This window comes from Silurus aristotelis, assembly GCF_946808225.1.
Source record: "Silurus aristotelis genome assembly, chromosome: 12".
In the NCBI taxonomy this organism is placed as follows: domain Eukaryota; kingdom Metazoa; phylum Chordata; class Actinopteri; order Siluriformes; family Siluridae; genus Silurus; species Silurus aristotelis.
The window spans coordinates 24609178-24636749 of record NC_139585.1 but is presented as its reverse complement, the minus strand read 5'-3'; the positions used below and the strand labels follow the sequence as shown (position 1 = coordinate 24636749).

Genomic DNA, 27572 nt, shown 5'->3' with positions numbered 1-27572 from the left:
CCTCATTACAGGCATCTGGAGCACTCATTGATAACAGATACATTCTGGGGTACATTCATATTGTTTTTTACTTTTGTTACTGATAGTGTTTGTTTGCAATGTGATTATATTCGTGTATTAATTATGCACACAATATCATGGTGTAAATCAAACTTTACACCAAAACACAAAAGCAGGAATCAAAATGCATCCCGAACCTCAGGTAACTGAGTGCGGATGTCCTCTGAGCCGATGAAAATGCTCTCCAGATGCGACCAAGTCCTCTGAACTTCAAACCAGATGGAGATCACCGAGTCGGCGGCCGAGAGCCGGCGCTGCCAAGCCGACACTTCGTCCAGAAAGAAAGCTATGTACTTGGAAGACATGAGGTTCTGCAGCTGCACCTGGTTATCTTCAAGCGTCTCAACCAGCTCCTCATCCGCCTTAAGCAGAGGGACGCTGGTGCGAGGGTGGGACTCGTAGCCAAACTCCATTGCCGTCCAAGTGGCATCCAGCTCACTAAGGACCTTCTCCATGCCCATTTCTTTCACAGCCCGGTCCACAATGGCCCTCACCTCATCCTCAAAGCAGTGCAGGTTTAGGTTCAGCAGATCAGCCAGTGTGGTGTCTCGGTCCATCGTGAATTGGACTCCTGTGGCCATCATTAGCTGCTGCCAGTGCCTGGGTCGGATTGCTGGGTTCTGTAGCTCGGCAACGGCGCGCAAGGACGTGAGCATATTCCTCACAACGCCCTCTAGGCCGCAGAAAGCATCCCATGCTCGTGCCTCTTTGTCCAGAACCCGCAGCTCCTTTGAGACACGCTTGCACTCCATCTCCATGTCGTCCACGTTGATGTCCCTCCATGGCGTCATGCGCCAGGAGTCCAGGCTGAACCTCATGGCCATTATCATGTCCCACAGCTTTTTCAGGATGGACACCTCTTTGCGACACTGTTTTAGTTGTTTGTAATCGGGTACGTTGACTTCGAACAGGCTGGCGGACTCGACGAGCGCCGTCATGACCGATTCTTTCTCCTGAATCTTATGGTGGGCGAGGTTTAGCATGTTGTATGGGTTTGCACTGTCAAACCTGTAAGTACATAAAAGCAGTCCACGGGTCACTCAAGATAAGATGGTTTCATCTGTCCCATATACAGTAAAATTATTTTTTTTTTTGCGCACATCCCAGCGGAAAACTGGGTCAGCCTTGATACAATGCCCCTGGAGCACAGACGGTTAAGGGCCTTGGTTAAAGCCCCCAAGAGTGGCAGCTTGGCCATACCCCTGACCAGTAACCCAGAGCTTTAACTACTGAGCTACCACCTTCCCCATTTACATTTAAAATGTACATTTACAGCCATATTTAGTTTGGCATCAGTAACAGAAACAGGCCATCAATTATATGCGCTGCTTCATATCTATAAGTAATGAATTGTAAGAACAGTCACTCTTCACTTGATCCCCATATTTTACACAAACTAATGTTGCTGCAAATTGTACAAAAGTCCTAATATAACTTCTTAATTTTATGTGATTCACACTACTGCTATTTGCACTCTTACACATTGTCCATTACTGATTTTTCATATACTCTGTATATTGTGTTTCTCCTTATTAGTTCTGTATTGTCCTTATTTAATCTGTTTTGTCTTGAACAGTTTTGTCTATAAGCTAAATGTATATTGTTATTTATGTCTGCACTTTGAGAGTCACCAACAGCTGGAACCAAATTCCTTGTGTGCGTCAACCCACCTGGCTAAAAAACCCGATTCTGAAGCCATACAAGGATTACCTGAAAGGTCCCTTGGTGCGGAACTGCTCCCTGAACGAATGTTGCTGTACGTCGAATGCAGCACACTTTCTGCGCAAGTTGGCCACCTCAATGGCCTGGAGTGGAGCCACATGTTGCTTCACGAGTACAACATGCTTCTTCATGTTATTCCACTTCTCGGGCAGCTCCTACGAAATATTAACAAAGGTCTGAATGGACTTCACCTAGTTGGGTAGTGTTTTATTTACTTTATCCAGACAATCTCTGATAAAGTGTTTAATCAAGTGTTGGCTTAAAGGGGGCATTTGGGAGTGTCCCCTATAAAAAAACGTAACAGCTTTATGGCCCTCCGGTAGAATTGACGGTTTAGCCTTATTATGAACGCAATTACCTCTAGCTGTTTATACACCACTTCCGGAAGTTCCTGCTCATATGTCTTGAGAAGATCAATGGTCTGCTGCAGAGGCTCGAACATTTCATCTGTGGAACTCTGTCTCTCTTTGACTGCCATTAAGTGACCCATAATGTCCACCAGGCCAGCGTAGTTTCCCTCTTCCACCTTCTTGCCGAGGCCAGTCTCAGTTTCCTTAACAAACCCTTCTAGATCTGACAAACTGGAGAGGTAAAAAAAATAAATAACAAGTCCCGGAAAAAGAGTGAAATGTATTCAATTGTTCGATATTATTCATCTTTTTTTAACATTTTCCTTCCAAAAACAGTAAGTTACCTGTGTGTCACATGGTCGATAAGATGTTGTTTAAACAGAAGGCTCCACTTTTTGATAATATTGAGCAGAGAGCATTTGAAGGCACGTGCGTCCACTTTCATCCAGCCTTCAAACGTGCAGACAGGCTCTATCTTCTGCACCTCTTCATACACGCTCTCATAAGAATCTACTTGCTCGCGGAAGCGATCCAGAGTCGGAGGGTTTTCGGGAACACCGTGCTCTGCGTGGGCCTCGATCTCCTCGCTCGTCAGGACGTGGCCGTAAAGCAAGAACTGACGCATGAACTCCTTCCGATCGTCAACATAGAGGTAGCCGTAACGTTCAAACGTGTTGCGGTACTCGCAGCATTTTACCATGACACTCTGCACACGGTCCATAAGAAGCTGACGCATGTCTGCAAGATCTGCCATGTCCTCCATGTCAGCCTGTAGACACAGATATTTTTATGGTTTTAGTGAATTGTTTAGAACCAGGATTAGTTCTGCAGCTGGAGAAGTTTGTATAGAATATTTGTTCAGCTCCGCTAATTAGCTCATGGCTGTATGTTTGGTTTCATCCTGGCACTTCATGTTAGCATCTTACCAATCTATGTGACTAGCATCGTGAACAGTTGATTGATCTTCAAGCTGAGCATAGACACATTTCCTTTGTAAGACATCTTTCAACATACATGGTAAAATATTGTCATTATTTTACTAACTAGACCCAAGGGGATTATCTACTTCTATTATATTAGCATGTGATTGGCTTTAGAGGCAATCATAATTAGAAAACTGGACTGATCCAAAGCCAGGTGTTTTCCAATTGTTGATTAGTTCCGAACAATTTTAAAGTGTTCAGTCTGATCTGCTGAAAATATCCCGGAATCGCATTTACAGCAGTGATCTGTAAAAGGATAGTAAAAGTTTTGCTATATACAGGGTGATGCTGGGAAAAATTTTGGAACTAAGATTTGGCAACGCTGAGACATTGAATTGTTTGAAACCAGTGCAACCTCGTTTAGAACCCCTTACCATTAATTATACCTATAATATACTATAATACTATAATAATGGTGATAGTGTAAGTGCTGTGCAAAGGGATTTTTGGCATCGTAACCAGAAGAAACAGTTAAAAACACTGATGATACGCCATTATAACTAATGGTAAAGGGTTTTAAATGAGGTCACACTGGTCCTGAGCAACTGCTGAGGCCCCAGGGTTGCCAAATCCTAGTTCCAAAATGTCCTGGTTCCCTCCTCCATGCTGTACATTCGCACCTTCCATACACCATACACCCAGAACAAAATATGCTTTAGGAGAGATGAAGTGAATTATTAGACAAGAGGCAGTACCTGGTAATGTGGAAAGCTGTTATACTCAGCCAGACGTGGTACCAGAGAAGAGATTCTATAGATGTCATTGATGAGACCCTCCACTATATCATAGAAGCCATCAGCAGGCCCAAACTCAAGGGCTGGATGGAAGACTATATCAGGAACCTCTAGATTTAAATGGACTTCAAAAAGTGGAGCCAAGCCAGGTGTCTCGTCTGTTGAGATGGTAAATATTTTAATTGAATGACAAAAGAAGCACCACAGACTTTTAGTAAAGTATGCATACCAGTATTGTCCAAAAAGAACTTGAGGGAGCTTTCAATGCTGTTAAAGAAACCATCTATGACCATTTCATCAATGTACTCGACATAGGACCTCCATTCCGGTGATGAAGGATCCGCTTGGAACAGCTTTAAGTTATCCTAAATACAAAAAAAAAAAAAATATTTATGTATACAGTATATATACAGTGAGGAAAATAAGTATTTGAACACACTGCTATTTTGCAAGTTTTCCCACTTAGAAATCATGGAGGGGTCTGAAATTGTCATCGTAGGTGCATGTCCACTGTGAGAGACATATTCTAAAAAAAAATTCAGAAATCACAATATATGATTTTTAAACTATTTATTTGTATGATACAGCTGCAAATAAGTATTTGAACACCTGTCTATCAGCTAAAATTCTGACCCTCAAAGACCTGTTAGTCTGCCTTTAAAATCTCCACCTCCACTACATTTATTATCCTAAATTAGATGCACCTGTTTGAGGTCGTTAGCTGCATAAAGACACCTGTCCACCTCATACAATCAGTAAGAATCCAACTACTAACATGGCCAAGACCAAAGAGCTGTCCAAAGACACTAGAGACAAAATTGTATACCTCCACAAGGCTGGAAAGGGCTACGGGGAAATTGGCAAGCAGCTTGGTGAAAAAAGGTCCACTGTTGGAGCAATCATTAGAAAATGGAAGAAGCTAAACATGACTGTCAATCTCCCTCGGACTGGGGCTCCATGCAAGATCTCACCTCGTGGGGTCTCAATGATCCTAAGGAAGGTGAGAAATCAGCCCAGAACTACACGGGAGGAGCTGGTCAATGACCTGAAAAGAGCTGGGACCACCGTTTCCAAGGTTACTGTTGGTAATACACTGACGTCATGGTTAGAAATCATGCATGGCACGGAAGGTTCACCTGCTTAAACCAGGACATGTCCAGGCACATCTTAAGTTTGCCAATGACCATTTGGATGATCCAGAGGAGTCATGAGAGAAAGTCATGTGGTCAGATGAGACCAAAATAGAACTTTTGGGTCATAATTCCACTAAACGTGTTTGGAGGAAGAAGAATGGTGAGTACCATCCCAAGAACACCATCCCTACTGTGAAGCATGGGGGTGGTAGCATCATGCTTTGGGGGTGTTTTTCTGCACATGGGAAAGGGCGACTGCACTGTATTAAGGAGAGGATGACCGTGGCCATGTATTGCAAGATTTTGGGGAACAACCTCCTTTCCTCAGTTAGAGCATTGAAGATGGGTCGAGGCTGGGTCTTCCAACAATACAATGACCCGAAGCACACAGCCAGGATAACCAAGGAGTGGCTCTGTAAGAAGCATATCAAGGTTCTGGCGTGGCCTAGCCAGTCTCCAGACCTAAACCCAATAGAGAATCTTTGGAGGGAGCTCAAACTCCGTGTTTCTCAGGCGACAGGCCAGAAACTTGACTGATCTAGAGAAGATCTGTGTGGAGGAGTGGGCCAAAATCCCTCCTGCAGTGTGTGCAAACCTGGTGAAAAACTACAGGAAACGTTTGACCTCTGTAACTGCAAACAAAGGCTACTGTACCAAATATTAACATTGACTTTCTCAGGTGTTCAAATACTTATTTGCAGCTGTATCATACAAATAAATAGTTAAAAAAACATACATTGTGATTTCTGAATATTTTTTTAGATTATGTCTCTCACAGTGGACATGCACCTACGATGACAATTTCAGACCCCTCCATGATTTCTAAGTCGGAGAACTTGCAAAATAGCAGGGTGTTCAAATACTTATTTTCCTCACTGTATATATATATATATATATATATATATATATATATATATATATATATATATATATATATATATATATATATATATATTGCAGCCAGAACGTATTGACATCGCTTTTCTTTTTTTTACATTTTATGTTACAGCTTTTTTCCCAAAATGGATTAAATGTATTATTTTCCTCAAAATACTACAAACAATACCCCCTAATGACAACGTGAAAGAAGTTTGTTTAATATCTCTGCAAATTTATTAAAAGTATAAAAATTAAATCACATGTATGTACATAAGTATTCACAACCTTTGCGATGACACTCAAAATTTTGTTCAGATGCATCCTGTTTCCACTGAAAATACCTAAGATGTTTCTACAACTTGATTGGAGTCCACCTGTGGTAAATTCAGTTGACTGGACATGATTTAATGAGGCACACACCAATCTATATGAGGTCTTACAGTTAACAGTGCATTTCAAACCAAGCTATGAAGTCCATAGAATTGTCTGTAGACCGACCATGACAGGATTGTATCGAGGCACAGATCATTGACGGTCCCAATGAGCAAAGTACCATCCCTATAGTAAAGCATGGTGGTGGCAGCATCGTGCTGTGGAGATGTTTTTCAGCGGCAGGAACTGGGAGACCAGTCAGGATCGAAGGAAAGATGAATGCAGCAATGTACAGAGACATCCATGATGAAAACCTGCTCCAGAGCGCTCTGGACCTCAGACTATGGCGACGGTTCATCTTCCAACAGGAAAACGACCCTAAGCACACAATCAAGATAACAAAGGAGTGTCTACGGGACGACTCAGTAAATGTCCTTGAGTGGCCCAGCCAGAGCCCAGAACTAAACCCCATTGAACATCTCTGGAGAGATCTGGAAATGGCTGTGCACCGACGCTCCCCATCCAACCTGATGAAGCTTGAGAGGTTCCGTAAAGAAGAAATAGGTGCCAAGCTTGTAGCATCAAACTCAAAAAGAATTGAGGCTGTAATTGATGCCAGAGGTGCTTTAACCAAGTATTGAGCAAAGGCTGTGAATACTTATGTGCAAAGATTTTAAACATACTTCTTTTACTTTGTCATTATGGTGTATAGTTTGTAGAATTTTAAGGACAATGATTTTAATCTATTTTGGAATAAGGCTGAAACATAAAAAAAGGGGAAAAAGTGAAGCGCTGTTAATACTTTCCGAATGCACTGTATAAAACTCTCGACATCCACCATCTCATCCTCTCCATCTCTGACCTTCAGTAAGAAATGCAGCTTGTCCCCAGAGGTACGGATATGGCTATAGGTTTTCTCTAAGCGTTCCTGCTTGTCCTCCAAGTTGAGCAGCGAGTCCTTCTTTCCATCCTTCCTCTCAAATATCGAATGAGTCCAATTCTTCATGATGTTCTGGATCTCTTCCACGTTGTCTTTTGTCCTCTGAAGTCGCGTTTCAAGATCACGCACTGCCTCGCGCACATCTTGGATGTACTCCCAGATTCCTAGCATTAATACATGAGCTATGGTTATGACTGAAGTTATAAAAATAACTGATTAAGCTACCCGGCTTTTTTTTAATGCCTTGAATGGTTGCTGTAAAGTTAACCTTGTGGGTACTCAAAATGAAGAAGAAAACAATTAATCGCTGTGTCATGATAATGAGACAGGCTTTTTAAATGTATATCTCATTTAGAATTCTTTATTGAGCCCACATGGAAATTGTTATTTCTTCACATATCCCAGCGATGTAAGAAGCTGGGGTCAAAGCATAGGGTCATCTGTGTTATGGCACCCCCTAGAGCAGTGGTCCCCGACCTTTTTTGCACCACGGACCGGATTAATGTCAGACAATATTTTCACGGTCTGGCCATTAAAATAATATGACCGGCATAAAAACTGATATTTTCTGAATATAATAATAATCGTGAATCAACTGTGTTGTTGTTTGTTTATTTTGCTAGCTTGGGGGTTTGAATTTAGCGGTAATGTATTATGTGTTACCGGCTGGAGAAGCCCCTTTAAGAAGGTAGCTGATGGAGGTAAGACATGTGACAGAGGCAAGCATCTTGGCATGCATCAAGAGTGATTCATAGACAGATGTGGCGGAGAAAATAAAACATCATTCAGAATCAGATAATAAATAAAACTATAAATAATGTAAGTTATGTATTCTTTCTGTGCGGCCCGGGACCAATTGACCCACAGACTGGAGCTGGTCTGCGGCCCGGGGGTTGGGGACCACTGCCCTAGCAGCCCCAAGAATGGCAACTTGGTGATAACATGGCTTGAACCACTGACCTTCCGATCAGTATACCAGAGCCTTAACCACCGAGCTACCACCTCCCCAATAATATGAGTCTTGTATTTGCACAATACTCTGTACCCCTTGAGGTTAACATACTATACCTTTGGTCGTCCAGTTTATATTGTCTTCAGCGTCCTTCAGTTTGATGTCAATGTCTTTCAGTTGGTTCTGGATCAGAGGAAACTCCACCTCCAGCACTGTCCCTATCACTTTGTTGTACCAGCCAGTCATGAGTTCCAGGTTAGCTATATACTGCCAGAGATGCTCCTTCTTGGAATAAATATCAGCAGCAAGATCTGGAATATCCTTGTCTTGCCCAGCCTCCAGGTACTTTACCTCTCGTAGCACAGACACCAACTAGAAACCAAGGCCGAAAGATTTCCAATTCAATAACTATTTCCAAAAACATACAATCCTACACATCCAAACACCTTCATAGATACAGACAAATGTACATTGGTGAGTAAAAGGACAGTTCATCTAAAGAACTACCATCAAACATATTCAATCAGTATTATTGTATAATATAAGCAACAAATGTCTAGCCTAGTGACAATAAAATATAAAATGAGATCAGTTATGTTTGGATCCTGAACATATACACAATTTGAAGGGTTTTTTCACCCCCAGAAAGGTTCACAAGGCATCTGCTTGAGTCTAAAGGTGTGCACCAGAAACAGAATCCCCTGGGAAGCAGCAGAAAAGTCAAGCAAGTGTGAGTGTGTTTAATTTCACGTGGGTGCAAGTGAGCCAATAAGTAAGAGGACAGAAATGAAGGTAGTGGGCGTAAGAAAGCATTCTGACTTTAAGCTTGTGGGAGTAAAGAAACAGTCAGAAGAAAAGAATAAACATTTATTTAAGGGAACAAAAGTAATGCATTTGCGTGTTGTGGCACATGGTTTACAGTATATCAGGCTGCCTGTTTGTTAATGTGTATATTTGGGAGGTGGAGTGTGAAGAGGCAATCAAATTCGTAAAAAAAAAAAAATCTTCTAGCTTAGGCCACACCTAATTCAAGTTTAAAGCTAAGTTCAAACCTGACTAGAAGCAGAGAATAAATAAGCTCTATTAGAGTCACTGACTTCAATTTTTTTTTGTTCATGAATATTATTCATATTATATTAATCCCAAAAGTCTCTTCTGTCTATTCTATTTTTATAGCGTTTCTCAAGTTGTATATGTATGTATATGTATGGAAGTCCTATCCAATCAGAATTCAGCCATCACATTACATGTTGCCATGGTCAAAACTATCTGACGGAAAGTCTTCCAAAGTCATTTACAGCTTAAACTCAATGTTGCTTGAAGCAATTGCTTTAACCACTCAGATTGCGACTTGCCGACTTTAAAGCCATCTAGCAGGTGTCCAATCACATTTTCTCCTCCTTTAAATGGATGTTCAGAGAGCACACTAGTCAGAGCTCGCAACCCGCATCCGTAGCAAACTGCACAATCTCATATATGTTAAAGTGGATTTAATAGCTGGTTTTATTCCACAATGGCTGACAGAAGAAAAAAAAAATTTTTGGTCGCAGATACGTTTACAAAGATATTTCAAAACGGTTGTTAAAGTTTTTCATTAAACATTTATACTTTTGCGCTTTTTTCCAATAAAATTTGCACAAAAAACTTTCTCTCTTCATTTCAAATCCCCAGGAAAATGGTAAAGCATGAAACAAATGCCCTAAAATGCTAAGTAAACCCAGGGTCATTTTATGAGGTTAATATTGATGCTTCTGCTAAAGATGCAGCTGTGGCTGCAGTGAAAGGAGACTTGTTAAACTGTATTTATGTATTTCTAGCTTTAGTAATGCCATTTATTCGTACTACATTAACAACATGTCGGTAATGAAGAACTCTTTTATACTGTGTTTCTCTCAATAAGTGATGGTTTCTACAGTCGTGATGTCATAACGTTATTAAGGGTATTAAGAGGTGGATTGACTCAGGTAGGACACCACTGAAAGAATAGGTGTGAAATGCCCATGGAACCATGAATTGAAATGGCTTATTGAATGCTTAAAGAACAACAGTTTATTGGTGTAAGAAAAAAAGGGAGAGAAAAGCTCTGGAACAGTGTGATAGATGTGAAACGTGAGTAAAGTGTGTTATTTTGGGATAGGATGTTATTTACATAGGATGGCTGAATATGAGCTGAAAGGGAATTCGGGTTTGTTATGGTCTCGGATTTGAATCAGGTTCAAGGATTATTTCAGTTACAGCCAAAAACAAGTGACATACTGCACAGGATTCTCCATAAGTAGTAGGTGGGTTATACCTCTGACTAGTGATTTGGCAGATATTCTTACTCAGACTCCAAAAAAACACACAGGTGGAGGTACAAAGATGCACATTTTTTTAAAAAGTCTGAATGGATTTATCACCGAAATACCGGCTCATTGAACTGTTCCAGTGGATTAGCTGAAGTATTCTGAAAAAACTCTAAATACATGTACATTTTTCTTTTCCAAAGAGGGATGCAGTTTACAGAAATAATGCATTGTACACATGACTATTAAAAGACATTACCTGTGGGCTGAAGTTGACAGTGATACGTTTAGAGGCTGGGTCTCTGGATATCAGGGGCTGGTTAAGATTGTACTGGGATTTTTCACTCACCGATTCAGTCCATCGGTTATAAAGTGTAGAGGAATACCTGAGAGTAAATACAGTTATTTTTTGGGGGGTTTGGGAATTCTTTTTATTTTATATATACATGTTATACTTGATATTTAAAATGGCAGCAGTCTGATACCCATGACTGGCATCAGTCTTCTACAAGCATCGTACAGTCTACCGTACATTACTTTCTCTAGTATTCAAATTTAAAGCAAGACAAACAGTGTAAAATGTTTGCACAGAAGTTGTCCTGTGTTCTTTCTGACTCCGATGAACCCAAAGTACTTCACGCATTTTAAAGTTCTCCTATTTCTAAAGCGGTTAAAGAATAAAAAAAAAAAGTTTTAGAATTTTGGGTCGGTTAGTTTTATATTGGGTGAATAACTTACTGTGAAGGTTATATAAAAGTATACAAAGTATATAAAATGAATGATCGGTCGAGAATTATGAACACATTCACAACTACACTATATGAACAATCCAATGTGGACACCTTATGATTGGTATGTGCTTTATAAGCATCCTATTCCACATTTAGCCTGTTATAATAACCTCCATTTTTCTGGGATTTTGGATTTTCCAATTCATCAGAAGGTGTTTAATAGGATTGAGGTCAGAGCTCTATAGTAAACTCTTCCACTCCAATCCATGTAAGCCATATTTTCAAAGAGCTTGCTTTGTAGAGAAGTAAATTAAATGCCGCCGCATCCAAAGACATCTTATACAATGGCGTGTGTCCATCGTTTGCTGTGGGGGGAAAAAAAGGTGTCCCAATACTTTTGTCCTTAAATAAAAACTATATACATTCTGTTACTTGCCGAAAAGATCATGGCAGGTCATTTCTGGTAGTGATGTAATCAAGCACAAGAATTGATCATTCATTGGTATAAAGCAGAATGTATTTGGAATGTGTTTTACTTTAAAAACATGATACCTATATATATAATGTCATTAATATGAAAAAAACAGTTGAAAATCAAACAAAAGCATCAATTATGTTTGTATTTAATTAATGTATTTAGCCATTATAACAGAAATACTATGTGATGCTGTACATTCATAGGTAATTGTACATACGTCCATGGAAGTGCTTTTTTCCCCAAGAGAAAATAAAACGCATTAGTAGTCCAGCACTGAAATTCCCTCAAACTACACCTCTCGAAAGAGAATTTTGCTTCCCCTACGAGTAGCTCTGCATTTGACAAACATTTAAATACTACGGAAAACGATTCCGGTGCTTGAAACATGAAAAGGCAGCATAAAACAAGATCCATTTATCACAGAAACGGGAAAAGATGTACCCAGTCCCTACTGCTAGAGTAATTTCTTTATAAGTTCGTTGTGAGAGCCTTTGCACTCTGGTCTTCATTGGAATTCCGCACGGTGCACGGCGGCTTAATTGTCTTATTGCGCTTTGCAGCACGGAGTCCGGAGAAATCAAATAGCTCCATGCTACACATAAATCATAAGCTGCTGTGTCAAGAAGTAATAACTAGAGATGCCCATAACAGCTCTAACTAGATTGCTTGCGTAATGCTCACGATTACCATCAGGTCTGTACCGTGCGGTAATTCATCATTCGGTTTTAATTCATGCTATGGCACACACAGAAAAACACACAAACACACACGTTGCATGAAAACGAATGTAAATCCTAAAGTGCAAACATGTTCATGGAAACGTGTGTTACAAACCCCTGCTCTGTGCAACCCAGACATATTTGTAAGAAGCGTTTGACAGAACTATAGTTCTTCCCACACAACCAAGGTATTAGAGGGAGCTGGAAAAAATGAGAGCGCCGTGTAATAACCTATAAGCACTGGCTTTGTAAATGAGCAAATAAATCATGCTAGGGACAGAATGTCTCTGTTTTGGTTCCTCTTCTGCTTTTATGTTGTATTGTTGCACACACGCTAAATGCCTTTTTTTTTTTTTTTTTTTTTTTTTTTTTTTTTACGAAACAACATACCTTGCAACGGAAAACAAAACAAAACAGGGGTTCGTTATCTTTTATAAAGGCCTCCCGTAGTACGACGATGTCATACTGGGATGCGAATTTTAAAAAATTAGAACAGTTTAAAAGAATGTTCTGCCCAACGCCTTGCTTGTAGACAAAACAAAACATTAACAGACAAAACGTTGAGGGTGGGGGAGGGGGGGGAGCATCGTGAGTAACGATAATGCGAGGAATAATTGAGACAAAATGAAACCTAAGCTAAAGGAGGAGAGCTACAGCTGGCATCGTAATTACCTTTCATTTTGAAAAGAAAGAATGCTGGTGACTCACCGTTTAAGCAGCAGCATCAATTCCTCATATTTCTGCATGACTTTTTCTCCCTCGGCGGATTCCATACATCTGTTTAGATTCGGAGAAGAAGAAGAATGTGAAGTGGAAAAAGAGAATTGATAAGGCAGTGAAATGACCTTGTGATGACTGACATCAAACCAAGCTGGGAAAACGTTAGAACATGGCACAAACACTCACGGGTAACTGATGTACCGGAAGTTGCTGTACGGGATCTGAATGCGTTCTTGTAACTGCTGGGCCCATTTCAATCCACCTGCTACCACTGGCATGTTCCTGTTGAGTGTAGTGTAACCTAAAATACATAATATGGGGGAGAGGTTTTCTAAGCACACACATAACAGGCAAATATATATTATGGACACTATATTTGATTGCATATATATATATATATATGTATATACAGTGGTGTGATAAAGTGTTTGCCCCCTCCGAGTTCTTATTTTTTGGCATGTTTGTTATAGTTTATTGTTTCAGATCATCAAACTAATTTAAATATTAGTAAAAGATAACACAAGTAAACACAACATGCAATTTTTAAATGAAGGTTTTTATTATTGAGGGAAAACAAAATTTAAAACTGTGTGGAAAAAGTGTTTGCTCTCTAAACCTAATAACTGGTTGAGCCTCCCTTAGCAGCAACAACTGCAATCAAGTGTTTGTGATAACTTGCAGTGAGTCTGTCACAGCGCTGTGGAGGAATTTTTTAAGGTCATGCCACAGCATCTCAATAGGATTCAGGTCAGGACTTTGACAAGTTCACTCCAAAGTCTTTATTTTGTTTTTCTTTAGCCATTCAGAGGTGGACTTGCTGGTGTGTTTTGGATCATTGTCCTGCTGCAGAACCCAAGTTCACTTCAGCTTGAGGTCACGAACAGATGGCCGGACATGCTCCTTCAGGATTTTTTCGTAAGCATTAGAATTCATGGTTCCATTTATTACAAGTCTTCCAGGTCCTGAAGCAGCAAAACAGCCCCAGACCATCACACTACCACCACCATATTTTACTGTTGGTATGATGTTCTTTTTCTGAAATGCGGTGTTAGACGTAATGGGACACACATCTTCCAAAAAGTTATACTTTTGTCTCGTCAGTCCACAGAGTATTTTCTAAAAAGTCTTGGGGATCATCAAGATGTTTTCTGGCAAAACTAAAACGAGTCTTTATGTTCTTTTTGCTCAGCAGCAGGTTTCGTCTTGGAACTCTGCCATGCAGATCATTTTTGCCCAGTCTCTTTCTTATGGGGGAGTCATGAACACTGACCTTAACTGAGGGAAGTGAGGCCTGCAGTTCTTTGGATGTTGTTGTGGAGTTTTTTGTGACCTCTTGGGTGAGTCGTCGTTGTGTTTTTCGGGTAATTTTAGTCTGCCGGCCACTTCTGGGACGGTTCTCCACTGTTACCACAATTACTTTCTTTCTCATTTGTTTCTGAATTTCTTTGGATCTTAGCATGATGTCTAGCTTTTGAGGATCTTTTGGTCTTCTTCACTTTGTCAGGCAGGTCCTATTTAAGAGATTTCTTGATTGCGAACAGGTGTGGCAGTAATCAGGCCTGGATGTGGCTAGAGAAATTGAACTCAGGTGTGATAAACCACCGTTTTAACAGGGGGGCAAACACTTTTTCACACAGGGCCATGTAGTTTTTGATTTTGTTTTCCATCAATAATAAAAAACCTTCATTTAAAATCTGCATGTTGTGTTCACTTGTGTTATCTTTTACTATTATTTAAATTAGTTTGATGATTTGAAACATTAATGTGTGACAAACATGCAAATAAAAATAAGAAATCAGGATTCACACCACTGTGTATTTTTTATATATATATATATATATATATATATATATATATATATATATATATATATATATATATATATATATATATATATATATATATACACACAATTTTCATAGTCATGAAAATAAAGAAAACTCTTTGAATGAGAAGGTGTGTCCAAACTTTTGGTCTGTACTGTGTGTGTATATTTATATATATATAAACTGTATATATAAACACACATTTTATGCTTGTTTTTCTATCTTACCCAGCTGCTCCTCGGTCTGTGTGTGTTTTTTGTACAGTGCCATGCAGCAGTCGAGCTCCTTGTCAAACATTTTGACTAGAAAAGGGTATTTCTTCTGTGCATCAACTGCTATCAGAGGACGCTCAAGCAGATTACCAAACATGTCCAAAAGCTGCAAAGTAAAGACCCTCATGACACGTGTGCAATACAAGCAAAAGTGAAATGAGATACTGACAACACTCGTTTATGTGATGTATGGTTCCAGTGAAGATCGCTCACTGGGATAAAAAAAACCTTGCTTTTGTACCCCTTCTTAGTCATAAATTTCTCGCTGACAGTTTCATTAGGCAGATATGTGAAATTCATAAGGAGCCAATAAAAGTCAACTGTAGACTGTAGACTTTCTGAATTAGTATGTAATCTGAGCTACAAAAAACTGCCACTGTTTACCCATTGCTCACCTTGAAGGCATGCTCGAGGCCCGAAGCGTCATCAAACGCTTGACAAAAAATTGCACCGAGACGACGATCCGTGTCTTTCACTTTACATTCAAACTCGGCCAAATCTGCCTCAAACTCCTGCAAAACACTGTCGTTTAGTACAGCATGTCAAAATCTTTGCATCTGTATCTGTTTAATATACAGTGCATTCAGAAACCCTTCATTTTTTTGCAATTTTGTTTATGTTGCAGCCTGACACCCAGTAAGCTTTCGGAAAAGTCCTGGTTGTGCCACATTTCTTCTATTGAATAATTATAGAGGCCATTCTGCCCTTGGAAATATTTAGTGCATCAGAATAAAAATGTGCAGCCTTCCCCAGATCTGTACCTCACAACAATCCTGTCTCTGAGCTCTGCAGGCAGTTCCTTTGACCTCCTGGCTTGGTTTTTGCTATGATATGAAATGTTAGCTAGGAAGCTCTCTGTAGAGAGGTATGTGCCTTTCCAAATCATGTCCAATCAATAAACTAGACTCCAGGCAAGGTGTAGAAACATCTCAGCAACGATCGAGTCAACTCAGGCACCTGAGCTCATTTTCAAGTGTTGTTGCAAAAGAGCTGCATACATGTGATGTATGCAGCTTTTTTTTTTTTTTATACATTTACAGACATTTTAAACATTTCACTTTATCATTATGGGGTATTGAATGATACGAAAATGAAAAGAAATAACTATGATTACGAGAATAAAGTCGAAATTAAGAGAATAAAGTAGTAGCAACACCAGCTAAAGTATTGGCTTGTCAACTGGCATATCAACCTATTGAGAAGCACATCTCCACTTCAAATAGCACGAAGATATGACCATCGATATCCTTTGAGTCGACCACTGGTCATCATTTCAGACTGCACAAAAGAGGCAAATTCTGTCTGATATCGATGGCTTGATCTCCATGCAATCTAAATAGCACGTTTTTAATAGGATGATACATTGGTATTCTGTTATCATCGTATTTTTTCTTAATAGGGCGCTATTGCTCAAATATGTCAGAGTCTTTTCTGTACTGTTCAATTCACTGGGAAAAAAGAACTTGAATGATTGGAGCATCAGGCTGCAGCACAATGTTGAAAAAAAGGAGGGGGATCTGAATACTTTCAGAATACACCGTATTTACTCTACATACCATATTGCACAGATCAAGGCAATCATAAGACTTCTCTGTGAACATTTTGTATCTCTCCAGGAACTCCTCGTGCAGCCACACAACCTGCTGACTAAGTGCTCGTCCGCGAACGCCTCCGAATTCCACCTTCTCCAGTTTCATCATATCCAGCACAGTCAACATTAAAGTCTGGAGGAGATTGAAGAGAATTCATTAAACATATCTATTGATAAAAAAAAAAAGAAGGCGCATTGAATTCCATATTGTACGGACATTCCCAAATACACTCTCTATTCTCACCTCGATCAACTTTAATCTCTCTATGAAGCGATCCAGTCCGGAGAACACCATGGCAGGCGAGAAGTCCCAGGGCTTCACCTCTATCCCGTTTCTCTGGTATCTAGTCAAGCTGTTTCGCTTGTTGTTGTAAATGTCCTTTAAGTGTGTGAGCACGTCCAGAGTGCTCCCCACACGTGAAAGGCTCTCCACCACGTCACTTTTCATTAGGTCTTCTGGATTGAGATGGCTCCGTGCCTTCACACGCGGAGTAAAGTTGGGAATAAAAAGGATTTATCCTCAAAAAATCTGCACCACGCATTTAATTACATTAGGTTACAATTAACATTGGCAGTGCTTGGCCGCACACTCTGCAAGACTTTGCGATGACAATTCCAAACCGCAGTGGACAATAAGAGCTCAACACAAAACTGGAGACCACAAAAGGGTAATTAACTAATGAGAAAACAGGGTCCAAGACCAGACTAGACAATATGAAAAAACCTCAGAACGAGAAACAATAGGGAGTACTGCTCATTGTGCTGGGAACTAAGCCTTGGTCTGAGTGTGGGAGGCTTTTGGAAACTTAAAATTAATGTCTACTTAAACTGTCCTCAGCTTATTTACTAGCTGCCCTCTCCCCTATTGACCAGAGGTAATATCCAACAAATGCCATGTTAGAAGGGCCTGACAAATTGAGCAATAGTCAGTTATTGTACCTAGGAATTGCATCGATATGGCAGGTGTACTTGAGACGATGGTAAATGAATGAAGGTACAAACGAGTACATTATGTGCTTCTTTTATTGCAGCAGCCGGTCAGGTTATATTCCGGAAAAAATACTGATGCTTAAAAGTGGAATCGATATGTAAAGGGATCACAATGAGAATGTATTGGACAGGGCTAAAGTGTCAAGATTAGATTATTATTCTATTGTTCTACATATGGTCCTTTTGGTGCCTTGGCCTGCTCAATTATCATAACTTCTAATGCTAAGTGCTAATGCTTTTTTGTCACATATACATTATAGCATGGTGAAATTTTATCTTTGCATATCCCAGCAATTTTTAGGAAGATGAGGTCGGAGTGCAGAGTCAGCCATGATACAGTAACTCTTGCTCAAGGGCCCATGAGTGGCAGATATGGTGATACCAGGGATTGAACCCCTAACCCTGTGAACAGTAACCAAGAGCCTTAACCATAGCAGATCTTCCACTCCAACACAGTGCACAGGGGCATTGTGATGCTGGAGCAGGTTTGGGTCTCCTAGATGAAGTGAAAATCTTATTCTACCACATCCAAAGGCATCCTATACAATTGGGTGTTTCCGACTTTGCGGTACCACATATGGATTTGGTTTCCCAATACGTTTTCCTATATAGCATGTATGAAATTTTGATTGATAAGCATGCATGAAAGATACTAGATTAGAGATTGAAAGAAAAATCATTGGCTTTACTAGTCGACGTGACACACTCAGCATTTTATTTCCACACCTGTTGAATGAGCAGGTTGCAGATCTCCTGTAGTAACACAATGATTCTGGCTGGAGTGTTGTAGTACTTGGAGTTGGCCCACACTAGACACACGGTGTGCATGAGGGGCTCGAGTCGTTCTTTCACCTCGCTGAAATCCGTGTTCTCTAAATCCTCTGTAAGTCTCTCCAGGGGCTTCAGGAAGATATTGATGTCTCTGGCTTCTTCCAAAGCTTTATAACAGGAGCACAATGCAGGAAACATCAATAAGGATTTGTGCCAGCATGAAACGAAATAAGTGAAAAAAGGTGTTTTTGAAAGCAAATGACAAAATACGGACTTTACCTGCATTTACAAGCTGCATCATGTTGTTAAACGCCGGATAGTAACTACTTTCCATTGCATCCAAGAGCTTTGCCATTTTTATCACTTTGGGTGATTTAAATTGGTTGTGTATACACTCAAGGTCTGCATATCTGGTGATAGATCGAAAAGATAGATAGATAGATAGATAGATAGATAGATAGATAGATAGATAGATAGATAGATAGATAGATAGATAGATAGATAGATAGATAGATAGATAGATAGATAGATAGACAGACAGACAGACAGACAGACAGACAGACAGACAGACAGACAGATAAGAAATATCCAAAATGCAGACAGACAGACAGACAGACAGACAGACAGACAGACAGACAGACAGACAGACAGACAGACAGACAGACAGACAGACAAGAAATATCCAAAATGCTTAAAAAGGATTGGAAAAGAGGTTGGTTTCAAGACAATGACAATAAATTGCACTGACCTATTCCTCCAAAAGTTAAAATCTACATGTGGTGTGGGGTTTGTGCCCTCCAGCAGAGGCTCAGATGAGTCTCTCTTGAGAACCTCGTGAATCTGATGACTCCACTCAATCACCATGGATTCAATGGAGTGGATGATACTCTTATCCACCAGATCTCCCCTGAGGCATTAAAGAAAAAGGTGTTAGTGTTTGACCGAAGATTTTTCACTACGGCGTGTAAGCATTCCGATACAGATCCACTTATTTGGACAAAACTGTTGGGACGCCTGACTTTTCCAGTCAGATGTGGATCCTCTCCAAACCGGCACACAATTATATGATGTCTTTGGCTGCGGTAGTGTAAAATTTCTCCTTTCGTTTGAAGTATAAGACCCAAATCTGCTCAAGTGTGACAGGGTCCCTGTGTTTACATGGGTTGGAGTGGAAGATTTTGAGTGGCCTGCTTGAAAGCTCTTGAAATATCCATGGAGCTGAATGAGCACAAATCTTCACAAGCACACGGAAAATCTAGCGGAACATCTTCCCAGAAGAGTGGAGGTTATTATATCAGGAAATGGAGACTAAATTTTCGAATGGAAGGTTCAAGAAACACATACCAATCTTATGGTCAGGTGCCTGCAAATCTTTGTCTATAGAGTGTATACAGTTTTTCAGTTCTATGGTATTATGTATCAGGACATAATCAAAACCATCTGGTCCTCATCCACCTCAGATAACCAATAACACAACATATTTTACTGCATCAATAATTACTTTTACAAAAAGCAGAATTTAGTAATTAAGTAAATTAGTAATCATTTTAAAAAAAAAAAACGTTACTGCTTCAAATGGGGAATAAATATGGAATTAGGTGTTCAAAATATGAATCTCATAGTCAGGTGTCCAGAAACCTTTGCCCATACACTGTATATTTAGTCATCTAAAGAACAAAAATCTCAAACCAATAAAGCATTCAATCCAGATCACGACTGTATTGTTTAAAAGTGGTCATAGGTTTCACTTTTCATGGCCGATGACACGACAGCTTCAATTCACTAGACACTGTTAACGCTTCCATGCAAACAGAACAAGCTGTGCGAGAGCCGCAAAGCAAAAAAGAAAGATTGTTTCTTGATGGTTGTACACAGCTAGTCCTTAAGGGAGTTTCTCGCTGAGCCGAGATCTGTCATAGTCGATGCTTCATGCTGTCATGCTGCACCGAGGTGTGTATAAAGAAATGTCAGCCGCCACAGGTGAACCATTAACAATGAACTGCAGGAACAGGCCTGAGGAAACTAATTAAAAAGTTCAGACTAAACATAAAAAAAGCTGAGCAGTTAGGTCAAAACCAACCTGTTTATGAATACTATGGTTTTTTTTTATCTTATTTTATTTTTTAAACCAAAAAATACAAAATCACCTCATTTCTTGTTCGAAAGCGGCTTGTTCGATTCTCTCCGATCCTGCAGGAAGAGGGAGGAGTGTTTTGCCTTTGACTTGACCAGACATCACAAACACGCTGGATTTCAGTGCGTAGACGTGTCGCATGAGGTCCTGAGACATGACGTGAGGCCACTGGCAGTGGTTATCATTATTGAGCAGCACTGGAACCACAACCTGAATAGGGAAAAATGGAAAAATGTTTACTTGGAGCAAAGAGTATATTTTATTCTTTCTGATGTGGCCTATCCAAATTCGCAGAGATGCGCAACTTAATGTCAAGTCAAGTCAAGTTTATTTCTATAGCGCTTTTCACAACAGACATTGTCTCAAAGCAGCTTTACAGAAATCAACAGTAAAGGTGAACGATGTGTATTTATCCCTGATGAGCAGCCGTGGCGACTGTGGCAAGGAAAAACTCTCTTAGATGTAATGAGGAAGAAACCTTGAGAGGAACCAGGCTCAAAAGGGGAACCCATCCTCATTTGGGTGACATCAAGAGTTTGATTATAAATCTTTCAACAATACAGAACACTGGAGAGTGAGAACTAACTTGAGCACAGGAGTATGATTATAAGTAATGTTCTTTCTACAGTTTTATACAGTCTTTATGGTTATAAAACTAGGAGCTACTGAGCTCAACATTTGTGATCATCACAGATCCAGCATCAGCTTCTCCACGCCAGAGCCTTTAAACACTCCAGGAGGTCCAATGTCAAAACTTCACACATGTAGTGGGATCCAATTGGCACTGGTACGTCCCTAGATGGTTTGGGATGTTTGCGAGTTCGGCATCTACTTTTTCAAAGGTCCATAATCTTCATGAGGTGGGACGTGACTGGAGCTGGCCAAAGCTCAGGATGCCTCAGGGTGGGGAGAGAAAGAGAAGCAGTGGAGAGAAATGAGCGTAGCTGCTGTTCATGATATTAACAGCACAAGTTGATAATGTGCATGTGATCAGATGTTCTGGAGCACAAGGTTATGATGTGGTTATGGAGTTGCCATTATGTGTATTCCAACTCCCTCAATGAACTAGGATATTTTTCATATTAGTTCATGTTTAAGTCAATAAACCTTAATCAGGATGGATTCATTATATGTATGTATTTTTTGCTCATATAAATAAGTCTACATTTACACTCTGAAAATAGAAACCTAACCTATTTTTTTTACAAAAATCAAGCAGAAATAGTTTTTCACACATAGTACACCTTATGATTGGATTTGGACTGTAATCGATATCATGTCTACTACAGCTGTCAGGACCCAAGGTTGCAATGAATCGCTGATCACTGCACAACCCAACAATGATGAAACCACATGAGTCTGGTTCCTCTTAAAGTTTCTTTCTCATGCCTATTCAGGGAGTTTTTCCTTGCCACAGTCACCACTGGCTAAACTTACAATAATAAGGAACTCATACATTCTTTTATAACCGTTTTATCTCTGTAAAGCTGATTCGAGACAATGTCCATTGTTAAAAGCACTATACAAATAAAAATTTATTCAGTTCATTCATTTGTAGAAGCACCTTAAACTGCATTAAATTGAAGTAATCGTGTTCTGTATGATTGGTCTCTCATTGTTTTGGAGGAATTTTGGCTTAATCTTCTTTACAACATTGCTTCAGTTCATTGAGGTTTGTGGGCATTTGTTTTGGCACAGCTCTCTTAAGGTCCTGCTACAACATTTCTGTCAGGTTGAGGTCTGGAATTGGACTGGGCCATTGCAACACCTTGAATCTGTTCTTTTTCGGGCCATTCTGTTGTGTTTGTTCTGATATTCTGTTTTATTTTTTTTAGCTTTGTTCTTTTTGTTTGCCAAATGTGACACTGTGCATTATGTCCAAACTCTTGGCCATATGGCTTCTTTGGTCTCATTTGTCCAAAGGACATTGTGCCAGAGTTTTTTTTTTGCACAATGAACCTTGCGCATGAACATTGCACCTTGCTGCCATGTTCTTTTTTAGATAGAAGAGACTTTCTCCTGGCAACATTTCCAAAATCTGAGATGTAACTCTTGCGAGTTTTTTTTGCGATTTCTCTAAGCATCGCACAGTCTGACCTTTTGCGTGAATGTTATCCACTTGTGATTAATGTTCCGCACTAAAGAATGATGGAATTTAAATTGTTTCAAAATGAAACCAATCAGATTGATTTAGATTCTCTAAAACCATTGCTGATGTCTTTCACACTTGAAAGCTAAAGACCTGCATAAAGCAAAAGAATTAGGCTTTTATAGAAGTGGCTAAAAGCAGCATTTGGTTGCTACTTAACCTAATTCTAAGTTAAGATAATGACCAGTTCGGATTTTTTATTATGTCCTGGTACAAAAAATAAAATAAGATAAACAATATTGATTATTAAATAGAAAAAAGGACGTCATTTCATTTCTGCTCACCTGACCATAAGATATTTGCTTTTTGAATCTCCCGTTCCACATTTGCTGTTGCAATAGCCATTTGCTGTTATAATAACTTTTACACTTCCTGGAAGATGTTCCACTAGATTTTGAGTGTGGAGATTCATTCAGTCACAAGGGTGTCAATAGGGTTAATGTTCCACCCCATCCCATACAAACCATATCTTCAGGTGCAGATACACACAAACACATATACATACATACATACAGTGGAACCCGGTTATGTCGATGTCCTAGGGGGTCGCCAAAAAGCATCGAGGTAGCCGATGATCGAGAGAAACGAAAATCAAAATGGCGCTAATATATTAACGTGCATCATATACATGATGTGCGTTAATAAATGAGAATGTGCATGCACGTGTTTTTGGAGGGTTTTTTAAACAACAGCGTTGCCGCGATTTGTTTGATGAAGGCATGCTATAAAAATACATACAGTACATGTTTATCTGTCAGGAATCCACCTGCCACGCCCCCTTCGGCCCCCTTCAGCGTGTCAGGTGCTTTCTCGGCCGCTTTCTCTGAAGCTCCCGGCTTCAATCGCGCACATATGGTGCTCGTTTAGCATCATCACCAGCCATGGCCGCAGGAAGTGGGGGTGCTGGGGTGCACCCCCTATTGGCGAGAGAGAGATTTTTTTTAAATGTAGGCCTATTAAAAATATTTTGCACAATTTATAAATTCCTTATGAATATTTTAGGAAATGATTTTGACACACGTAGGCTATTAAGTGTATTTTGGATTTTAATTTAATTATTTTATTATTTTAATTATATTGATTTTTCAAGTTCATTTGTAAAGCGCGTTTCACACGCGCGGGTGATTTTAGTTTGGCTTTCTCTGGCAGCGCGCAAACATAGCCTAAATGCCTTGCCCTTGTGGAAGATAAAATTAGCTCTTCGTACCTTTTACAACAACATGAAGATATCAGAAAAAGAGATCGGTGGTCTCTTTCCTGCTCGTGTTCCACATCCCTCTCAAAAGCGCAGAGCGGTAGGCTATAACGCGTCTTTGTGTGGAAATATAAAACTGTTTTTTTTGGGGGTTTTTTTTTTTTTATGATTCAACTTTATTATATTATGTAAGTTACCAGTATTTACTGATATTTATTTCAATGCTTTACAGGCTTTAGTGTGTTGTTTCTTTGTTTTTTTTTATTATTTCAAAACAACCCCCCAACCACCGCAACACCGCCGGTATTTGGTCCACTACCACCGCGGTGGTAAAAAAAAAAAAAGTGCCATCATCACAGCCCTATGTTATTTTTTTTAAATCTATTCCAAATAGGCCCATAGGCTCATAGGTTTTTTTGTAAAAAAAAAAAAATTTAATAAAATATTCACAGCACCCCCTGTTCAAAATTACTTCCAGCGGCCCTGTCACCAGCTCCTATTTAAACTTCCACACTCTCACTGTCCGTTATTGTTGGTATATGTTGGTTCACGGCGGTCGTTGTTATCGCTCATGTGTATCCCGGTACGTGTCTTCCCACCAGCACTCTATCAACGGCTGCGCTTTTCTCCCCAAAGCGCATCGCGGATTCCCCCCCGATCCTGCCGGTGTTCATGCTATGCTTTTGCTGCTTATCCCACGTTCTGCTATCAAAACTGATAGACGCTATCAAAATCTGTGAATATGTACTAAATTATGTTAGAGTTTCTTTCCAATCAAATTCTCATCACATGCTACAAGCATCAAAAAAATTTGCTGAGTGGCCTTCAGAATCAGCACTGCGGGTACCTATAGCGTAAAAGTACGTTGTTTCAGGGCTGTTCTGAGCCATCTAGCAGGCGTACAATAACGTTGGCATTTTCTGTTCCTTTGATTGGATGGTCAGATACTGTACTAGTCAGAGGTCGCATCTGTTTAGAAAACAGCACAAGCACGATGTATTTGTGTAGCTGTTTCATTATTATTATTATAACAGCAAATATAAATGTGGCAGCAGGTAAAGAGGGATGTGACAAAAGCAAAGGAAAAGGCATATAAGGAGGTGTATGAAGTTGGACACCAATGAAGGAAAAAAGGATTTTGTAGGATTGGCCAGGCAGAGGGACCGAGCTGGGAAGGATGTGCTGCAAGTTAGAGTGATAAAGGATGGAGATGGAAATGTGTTGACTAGTGAGGAGTGTGTGTTGAGAAGATGGAGGGAGTATTTTGAGCAGCTGATGAAGGAGGAAAATGAGAGAGAGAGAGAGAGAGAGAGAGAGAGAGAGAGAGAGAGAGAGAGAGAGAGAGAGAGAGAGAGAGAGAGAGAGAGAGAGAGAGAGAGAAGGTTGGATGGTATGGAGATGGTTAAAGCAGAAAGTGGATAGGATAAGTAAAGAGGAAGTGAGACTAAGAGGATGAAGAGTGATAAGTCAGTAGGAGCAGATGAAATACCGGTAAAAGCATGGAGATGTTTAGGAGAGATTGCAGTGGAGTTTTCAACCAGGTGTTCAACAAGATTCTGGAAGGTGAGAAGATGCCTGAGGAATGGAGAAGGAGTGTGCTGGTACCGATCTTTAGGAATAAGGGAGATGTGCAGATCTGCAGTAACTACAGGGGAATTAAGTTGATCAGTCACACCATGAAGGTATGAGAAAGAGTAGTGGAAGCCAGGCTGAGAGAAGAGATTATTATCTGTAAGCAACAGTATAATTTCATGCCGAGGAAAAGCACCACAGAAGCATTTTTTGCTTTGAGGATGTTGATGGAGAAGTATAGAGAAGGACAGAAGGAATTGCATTGTGTATTTGTGGATTTAGAGAAAGCGTATGACAGGGTGCCGAGAGAGGAGTTGTGGTATTGTATGAGGAAGTCAGGTGTGTCAGAGAAGTATGTGAGGGTGGTGCAGGACATGTACGAGGACCAGTGTGACAGCAGTGAAGTGTGCAGTAGAAACGACAGACTGGTTCAAGGTGAAGGTTGGACTGCATCAAGGATCAGCTCTCTTTCCTGTCTGCAGTGGTGGTTGACGAGGTCAGACAGGAGTCTCCATGGACAATGATGTTCGCGGATGATATTGTGATTTGTGGTAAAAGGTTGAGAAGAGCCTGGAGAGGTGGAGGTACATGCTGGAGAGAAGGGGAATGAAACTCAGTGGGAGTAAGACAGAGTACATGTATGTGAATTAAAGGGAGGGCAGTGGAGTGGTGCGGTTACAGGGAGAAGAGGTGGTGAAGATTGAGGAGTTCAGGTACCTGGGGTCAACAGTGCAAAGTGATAGAGTGCAGGCAGGGTGGAGTGGGTGGAGAAAAGTGATAGCAGGAGTGATTTGTGATAGAAGAGTATCCAAGACTGTGGTAAAACCTGCGATGTTTTATGGTTTAGAGACAGTGGCTTTGAGTAAAAGACAGGAGGTGGAGCTGGAGGTAACAAAGCTGAAGATGTTGAGGTTTTTGTTGGGAGTGACGACGATGGACAGGATTAAAAAAAAGTTTATTAGAGGGACAGTGCATGTAGGACATTTTGGAGACAAGGCGATGGAGGGGAGATAGAGATGTTTTGGACATGTGCATAGTGTATACACGAGGTATATCGGTAGGAGAATGCTGAGGATGGCGCTACCAGGAAGGAGGAGAAGAGGAAGGCCAAGGAGGCGGTTTATGGATGTGGTGAGTGAAGACATGCAGGTATTTGGTTTAAAAGACGCAGACATAGAGGACAGGGGGGGTAATGGACACAAATAACTCACTGTGGCGACCCCTAACAGTAGCAGCCAAGTGATGCTATTTAAGTGCCCTTGGTCAACTAATGATTAGCCAGTGTCTACCATCAGGAAAGAGGTTCAGACACATTGAGGACCTCACATCCAGAGTGTGCAACAGTTTATTCCATAAAGCCATCAGGCTCCTCAACACACAGAACTGAACCTCACATGCACTCACACTCACACACACACACACACACACACACACACAGGTTCTAACTGTGTGTTACTGAACTGCTACAAACCTGAACTCAAAACCATACTTAATACTCATTTCAATTCACACACACATTGTGGTGTGGGATGTAGCTCTATGTTGTGGTGTGGGATGTAGCTCTATGTTGTGGTGTGGGATGTAGCTTTATGTTGTGGTGCGGGATGTAGCTCTATGTTGTGGTGCGGGATGTAGCTCTATGTTGTGGTGTGGGATGTAGCTTTATGTTGTGGTGCGGGATGTAGCTCTATGTTGTGGTGCGGGATGTAGCTCTATGTTGTGGTGCGGGATGTAGCTCTATGTTGTGGTGCGGGATGTAGCTCTATGTTGTGGTGTGGGATGTAGCTCTATGTTGTGGTGTGGGATGTAGGTCTTCGATGTGGTGTGTTATGTAGCTCTGTGTTGTGTTGCGTAATGTAGCTCTATGTTGTGGTGCGTTATGTAGCTCTACGTTGTTTGATGTGGTGTGGGATGTAGCTCTATGTTGTGGTGTGGGATGTAGCTCTATGTTGTGGTGTGGGATGTAGCTCTATGTTGTGGTGTGGGATGTAGCTCTATGTTGTGGTGTGGGATG

At 40.4% G+C, this 27572-nt stretch overlaps 1 protein-coding gene across 1 annotated transcript in view; it reads right to left on the bottom strand.

Annotated features, from left to right (window-relative positions):
• The window catches only part of dnah9 (dynein, axonemal, heavy chain 9), a 145416-nt gene that overhangs the window by 116428 nt on the left and 1416 nt on the right, over window positions 1-27572 (bottom strand). Inside the window, exons 2-20 of the mRNA XM_083556808.1 lie at window positions 20656-20852; window positions 19257-19415; window positions 18788-18918; window positions 18464-18675; window positions 16992-17225; window positions 16713-16880; window positions 15552-15668; window positions 15112-15262; window positions 13245-13359; window positions 13047-13115; window positions 10670-10796; window positions 8242-8497; window positions 7096-7337; window positions 4079-4214; window positions 3811-4007; window positions 2477-2901; window positions 2141-2363; window positions 1771-1937; window positions 198-1068 (exon numbers count right to left, since the gene is read on the bottom strand). Of these exons, the coding sequence (XP_083412934.1) occupies window positions 198-1068; window positions 1771-1937; window positions 2141-2363; window positions 2477-2901; window positions 3811-4007; window positions 4079-4214; window positions 7096-7337; window positions 8242-8497; window positions 10670-10796; window positions 13047-13115; window positions 13245-13359; window positions 15112-15262; window positions 15552-15668; window positions 16713-16880; window positions 16992-17225; window positions 18464-18675; window positions 18788-18918; window positions 19257-19415; window positions 20656-20852 (4197 nt within the window). The remainder of the gene's footprint in view (window positions 1-197; window positions 1069-1770; window positions 1938-2140; window positions 2364-2476; window positions 2902-3810; window positions 4008-4078; window positions 4215-7095; window positions 7338-8241; window positions 8498-10669; window positions 10797-13046; window positions 13116-13244; window positions 13360-15111; window positions 15263-15551; window positions 15669-16712; window positions 16881-16991; window positions 17226-18463; window positions 18676-18787; window positions 18919-19256; window positions 19416-20655; window positions 20853-27572) is intronic.